Source organism: Ictalurus furcatus, unplaced genomic scaffold (assembly GCF_023375685.1).
Source record: "Ictalurus furcatus strain D&B unplaced genomic scaffold, Billie_1.0 scf3, whole genome shotgun sequence".
NCBI lineage: Eukaryota > Metazoa > Chordata > Actinopteri > Siluriformes > Ictaluridae > Ictalurus > Ictalurus furcatus.
In genome coordinates, this window is record NW_026521052.1 from 205,317 (window position 1) to 212,500 (window position 7,184).

Below are 7,184 nucleotides of genomic sequence, written 5' to 3' on the forward strand. Positions count from 1 at the left end.
TGAGCCTACAATAAATAATAAGTCTATTTAATGAAAGTGAAGGTCCATGTTTAATAAAAATCTTAATAGAATGAATAAAATAAATTGAGGTTGTTTAGTTTAGTTTTAAACATGTTCTCATATTTATAGCTGTGTTTTGTTGTAATGTGAAAAGTGATAATCTCAAGGTTTATTGGGTTTTATATGATGATTATTATTATTTTATATATAATTTATTATTATTATTGTTATGGGTGTGTATCTGTCTTATTATTTCTGTGTCTGTGTTATTATTTCAGACATCAGATATTTCTCATCTATATTAAATGTTTTCTACACATTTGATCATTTTAGAAAATGTTTGAAGGATTTTTACACGCACCCCTGCTCTCATCAGACAGAACCTCGATTGGGAAACACTGGGTTAGTTACTCGTCTGACCAATGTGTTTAACTTACTCTCCATCATCACTTTTATTCTGAGTAACATTCATTATTCACACAAAAACTACTTACACACCAATCCTCACTAATATCAGGATACTCGCTCTCATTAAGGGAAAACCAGAAAAAATACATTTCTGCAGATATTTAAGTAAACTTACTCAGCGTATGAGTTCTGCTTCTTTATCTAATGATCTGCTGAGTGTTTCTAGCTCCTGTTATTTTATTTTAGTTTATATATTTGTATAGAGCTCTGACAGTTGTTCGTGCACAGCTGAATGAAGTCACGAGATAATAAATGAAGGTAATGAAATGATAATGTGTGTGATGTAGATTTTACCAGACTGTTAATTCTGTTCTCTGCATTTGCAGCGTTTTCAGGCTTTTACTTTCAGTATTTACAGGCCTTTGCTCGATGGATCAGAAAGCTGTCTGAAAAACAAACCATATCTCTGTGTATGTGTGTGTGTGTGTGTGTGTGTGTGTGTGTTTATTACCTTACCTCACTGCCCCTCCCCCTCTGCAGAATAAACAGATAGACAGAGAAATTGAAAGTCAGAGTCTCCATTTTGTGTGGAGGGGAAAATACACCATTTCAGGAGTAAAAACACAGTGAGTATCTACATCTAAAGCTATAATATATAAACACACTGAATGTACACTAGATGCAGAAGAGTTTTGTGGGTTTGTACTGAAGTTTGAATGTACACAGGTTGTTTTATGACTTGATACAGAGACTATTTCCTGTAAGTGAACTCTGTGCTGATACAGGGTTTGATTTAACACACCAATGTTGGAGTGAAGTAAACGTGTGTCCTGCTGTAATCTGGAGAAGGAGACATGACCTCCAACATGAGTGTGTCTGGAGAACAGGACTTAAAGAGAGACGAGAGGTGAGTTACTTTTCCATTCACCAGCAATAAACACACACCGTCTCATGGAACTGATCTGTATCTCTAAACACTCACTAGTTAACAGAGGAACTAGACTTTGGTTTAAGGTGTTTAATAGCAGTGAATATATCACTGATCTGATCTAAGAACAGTTTAGAGAAACCATTCACTGAGAGAAGAGTAAAAAGGACTGTGTAATGTGGAGGAGAAGAGCAGCGTAGCTTTGAGTCAGTGAACTCTACAGGCTTTAAGACCCAGCTGAGTCAGTTATCTGTGATTGGGACTCCTGACATCAGTGTAATTCCTGAGGTATGGGGCGTGTCTCCTGTTTGAATAAGTGTGCAGACAGGAACTGAATTAAAAAGATGGAATTATTGGTGTTTAATGATGAACACATTGTGTAACAGTGCTGACAGCAGAGTATTAATTATTGCTGATATTTCTGTTTAATTCTAGAATGATGGAGGGAAAGAGATCAGACTCACCAGAACCCAGCTGTGTGTCCATGAAGAGTGACCGGTCAATGGGACATCCATTTAACTTCAGAGACAGAGCCAGTTCTCCTGATGTGAGGTCAGTACAGTGAGGTGTTTTACAGCAGTGTTCCACCTGATCAAACTCACTGGTCTCATTCTGAAGCCCTTCATGATCTTTATCAGGTGTTGAAGCAGTAAAACACTAAACTGTGCAGTGCTGCAGCTCTCGGACTGGCAGTGAGGAAAACTGCTTTAAGAGTTCAGTTCAGCCTGCAGTCCCTGAGCTGGAGGGTCTGTGGTGCTACACAACAACATTTACACCTGGGACATTAATGACTAGATCACTATTTTATTCATAAACATGTTAGTGTCAGTGAGAAATCCTGAAATCAGTGTATTGTGTTAAGAGGATAGTGTAAATATCTGTCTCTGTATTTATTAGTGTGTGTTGTGCAGCTATGAATACATATAGTCTATATTACATCATGTGTTTTATTTCTTCACAGACCACAACAGAAGAAATCAAACCTCAGCAGAAATCAGTTGGACTCCATATTCAAGGTGTGTGTCTTTTTAATGTGTGTAAATTGTGTGTGAGCAGGTTGCAGGTTTTTTATTTAAGATCATGACAATTTACAGATTTATTGATGTGCAGCAGCATTATGGGTAATCAGGCAGAATTTCAGCTGTAACTGTGGGAATAGAAAGAGACTTTTATTCTTTTCATAAAATAAAAGCATCTCTCAGTGTGTAACATTATAATATTTAGATGTGTTCCTGTGTGTTTCTAACCAGGAGCTGGAACACAAAGTCATCTCTCTGATAAAGAATGAGCTGAACAGGTTTAGGAAGCTCCTGAGTCCAGATTACCCAGCATGCACTGAGAGGGACCGGCAGGACGAGGAGGATCTGCACAGTGTCAGAGACGGAGCGCTGAAGATCACACTGCACGTCCTGAAGAACATGAACCACACAGATCTCGCTAACACACTGCACAACAGTAAGAGCTCTGAGTCATGGCTTTATTCCATCAGGTTCACTTTAGAGAGAGGAAATAGTTTTAGATAGGAACACTTTTAGTTTGAAGTTTGAGTTTAGTATCATGTACATCTGCTGCTTTTCTGTTCTGTTCGTGGTCCAGCTTGTGGTGGCTCTGTACAATGGTCCTGTTCCTTCAGGAATATTTACTACATGAATCAGGAATGAACAGCAGCATTTGAATTTTACATTTAATCCTGTGTTCAGTGATTTTACATTAAAACATCTTATTACTTTGTTTATTAGAGTCTGTGGCCTCTGTGTATCAGACAAAGCTGAAATCCAGCCTGAGAGAGAAGTTTAAAAGAATTAATGAAGGAATCTCACAGCATGGAAGCTCAGCACTTCTGAATGAGATCTACACAGAGCTCTACATCACAGAGGGTTGGAGTGGAGACGTCAATAATGAACATGAGGTGAGACAGATTGAGACAGCGTCCAGGAGACCAGCAGCACAGGAGACACCCATCAAATGTAATGATCTCTTTAAAGACAAGTCCATCAGAAGAGTGCTGACTAAAGGAGTTGCTGGAATTGGGAAAACAGTCTCTGTGCAGAAGTTCATTCTGGACTGGGCTGAAGGAAAAGCAAATCAGGACGTCACCTTCATGTTTCCACTTCCCTTTAGAGAGCTGAATCTGATGAAGCAGAAACATCTCAGTCTGATGGATCTTCTTCATCACTTTTTCCCTGAGATGAGAAAACTACAATTAATAGACTCCTACAAAGTGGTGTTGATCTTTGATGGTCTGGATGAGTGTCGACTTCCTCTAAATTTCCAGAAGAATGAGAGATTGTGTGATGTGACAGAGTCAGCCTCAGTGGATGTGCTGCTGACGAACCTCATCAAGGGGAATCTGCTTCCCTCTGCTCTCCTCTGGATAACCTCTCGACCAGGAGCAGCCAATCAGATCTCTCCTGAGTGTGTAGACCAGGTAACAGAGGTACGAGGGTTCAGTGATCCTCAGAAAGAGGAGTACTTCAGGAAGAGGATCAGTGATCAGACCCTGGCCAAGAAAATCATCTCACACATGAAGTCTTCAAGAAGCCTCTACATCATGTGCCACATCCCAGTCTTCTGCTGGATCTCAGCCACTGTTCTAGAGAGAATGTTGGGTGAAACAAAGAGTGGAGAGATCCCCAAGACTCTGACTCAAATGTTCACACACTTCCTGATCTTTCAGATCAAACACAAGGAGCAAAAGTACCATCAGAAATGTGACCCTAATCCTCAGCAGACCAGAAAGAGTATCCTGGCACTGGGAAAACTGGCTTTCCAACAGCTGGAGAAAGGAAACCTGATCTTCTATGAGGAAGACCTGAGCAAGTGTGGCATTGATGTGAGAGAAGTGTCAGTGTACTCAGGAGTGTGTACCCAAATCTTCAGAGAGGAGTTTGGGCTTCACCTGGGGAAGGTGTTCAGCTTTGTACATCTGAGTGTTCAGGAGTTTCTGGCTGCTTTATATGCATTTTTCTGCTTTATTTTTAGAAAGACAAATGTGTTAGTGGAACAAAGCACTGGACGTTTTAATTTCTTCAGAAAGTCAGACATGTCTGATCTCCTCAGGAGTGCAGTGGACAAGGCCTTACAGAGTGAGAACGGACACCTGGACCTGTTCCTCCGCTTCCTTCTGGGTCTCTCACTGGAGTCCAATCAGACTCTCTTACGAGGCTTAATGCCACAGACAGGAAGGAGCTCTCACAGCAAACAGGAAACAGTCGAGTACATCAAGGAGAAGATCAGGGAGAATCCATCTCCAGAGAAATCCATCAATCTGTTCCACTGTCTGAATGAACTGGATGATCATTCTCTAGTGCAGGAAGTACAAACTTACCTGAACAGAGAAGATTACAGTCGTCTCAGTGGAACCAGACTCTCTCCTGCTCAGTGGTCAGCTCTGGTGTTTGTGTTACTGAACTCAGATCAGGAGCTGGATGTGTTTGATTTGAGGAAATATGACCGATCAGAGAAATGTCTTCTGAAGCTGCTGCCAGTGGTCAAAGCCTCCAGAAGAGCTGTGTGAGTATTTTATTTATAAATGTATTACTGCATGGTGTATTATTTTAATGTAACACTGAACTGCACTGTTTGGATTAATGCTGGTTAATAATTACTCTAATCATCTTTAAACAAACCTCTGGTACTGTTACAGAAGAGTTTCACTTTTTACACCAGCACGTTACATCTGCACTGAGGGCGGGGCCATGTGGACAAAACCTTCTATCACTATTTATTACCTTTTCTCTAAAACTGATGAAGAAATGATCTCTACAGAATAACTGCATGTATTCATCACTGCTTTTTCATCATTTTGTGATCTAAACACCAGTGAAAGGCACTTTTTCTTTTCTCCTTTTATTTGAAAGTGACATTGAACAGAACTTCACAAACGAGAAGAAGAAAAACAGAACACTATCACCATGGGAACAATATGAATACAGCATGTGACATTGGTGATATAGAGGATATAGGAAAATATCTATCAATAGACATGACTGATTATTCTATTTTCTTGTCCTATGATGTGTATCAGCGTATCACACCGCCCAATCTGCACTAAGGGACACGTGAGAGTGTCGTGGAAAACAATCTTTCCAACCTAAGTTAAAGACTTCAGAGACAGAGGGTTTGTAGATGCCAAAGGTCATCAAACTTTATTGAAACAACAAAGTGAGACAGTCTGCAGAAAGTCTGAATTATACACACACACACACATGTCTTTATATACTTTTCTGAAGCAGTAAAATTATCCCTAGGTGGGGCATTAACCTCTTCTTTCTAAAAACAAACCAATCTCCATCGCCTTAATGAATTATTCATATCTATATGATACCTTACATTTGTGGTGCATGCGTTGTCAGTTGGATTTTCTTAAAGGTTTTATTGGGACGAGGTCATTTTTTGCAGCGTATGCGCCTTGCGTTGAATTTTCTGAAAGGTTTCATCAGGACAGGATTTTTACCCCGTCCCAGATTTCCCCCTTATACCTTAATGACCTTCTGGCTTTAGTCCCAGCCTGGTACACTTCATCCTGGAAGTCTGATCTGTTATTGTGACACTGGTATTGAAGCTTAAAGGGCTTTGATTGGAAACACAGTTCTGGTGAATGTCTAATTGCTCATTTATTGCCAGAGTAAAGCTGCTTTAGACAAAACACACGGTTCTTCTAACTCCGTTTACACAGGACATACAGAGATACAGAAAAACACCTGATGTTCAGTAACACATAGACGTCTTCTAGCTCACTACACACTTACAATAGAACTTGATTAAAACTCTTCTGTGCTTTTTCACTTTCACACCGACCTTGTTTGGTTTGGACCAATCAGACTTTCTCTTTAGATTGGATCTGGTGTGGGATTAGTTTACAGGATGAAAGAGGATTGTCCTCGAGGACGGATTTCCAGTTAGCAAAAACATCATAATAATCCCTCTGTGTAGATCAAGGGATACGTCCTGTTTATAACTTTAATCCCTAACAAAAATGTGTGAATATTTACCATAAACAAACAAACAAAGAAACAAACAAATAAATAATGCATGCACTGTGTGAGACGGATTTCCAGTTAGCAAACTAACTCGTCAACTTACTCCACACACACACATACACTCTCTCACACACACTCTGTCTCTCTCACACACACACACTCACACACACACAGACTTTTTTACATGTACTTCCCTTAAAAATGGTTTCCATTATTCAAACAAAAACCGTTCTGTTTTCATTTTAATAATAATAATAATAATAATAATAATAATAATAATAATAATAATGATGATGCTGATGTGGTGTCCTGTCCTCTGATTTGTGTGTGTGAGAGAAACACACTCACATTTCTGTTACATGGTAAAGAGTAAGTGTATTATGGCTGTGTGTGCGTTTGAGGTCAGTGTTCTGATATTTCATCATTTCTCTTCCAGGCTGTGTGTGTGTAATCTGACAGAGGAAAGCTGTAGAGTTCTGTCCTCAGTTCTCAGATCAAACTCCTCCAGACTGAGAGAACTGGACCTGAGTGACAATAACCTGCAGGATTCAGGAGTGAAGCTGCTCTCTGCTGGACTGAAGAATCCACACTGTACACTGGAGATACTGAGGTACACACACACACACACACACACACACACTGTACACTGGAGATACTGGGGTACACACACACACACACACACACACACACACACACACACACACACACACTCAGACACACTGTACACTGGAGATACTGAGGTACACACACACACACACTCACACACACACACACACTCACACACTGTACACTGGAGATACTGAGGTACACACACACACACACACACACACACACACACAAACACACACACAGACATACACACAGAC

At 40.1% G+C, this 7,184-nt stretch overlaps 1 protein-coding gene across 2 annotated transcripts in view; it reads left to right on the forward strand.

Annotated features, from left to right (window-relative positions):
* Positions 1 to 955: 955 nt before the first annotated feature.
* Positions 956 to 7,184, forward strand: part of LOC128604775 (NACHT, LRR and PYD domains-containing protein 3-like) — a 9,753-nt gene continuing 3,524 nt past the window's right edge. The window contains exons 1-7 of one of the 2 annotated variants that reach the window (XM_053619870.1): positions 956 to 1,034; positions 1,194 to 1,315; positions 1,772 to 1,888; positions 2,298 to 2,352; positions 2,587 to 2,791; positions 3,076 to 4,849; positions 6,755 to 6,928. In XM_053619870.1, coding sequence (XP_053475845.1) covers positions 1,263 to 1,315; positions 1,772 to 1,888; positions 2,298 to 2,352; positions 2,587 to 2,791; positions 3,076 to 4,849; positions 6,755 to 6,928 — 2,378 coding nt within the window. In that variant the 5' untranslated portion in view covers positions 956 to 1,034; positions 1,194 to 1,262. Of the gene's footprint in view, positions 1,316 to 1,771; positions 1,889 to 2,297; positions 2,353 to 2,586; positions 2,792 to 3,075; positions 4,850 to 6,754; positions 6,929 to 7,184 lie in introns of both variants that reach the window. The other variant, XM_053619869.1, reaches the window with a different exon arrangement.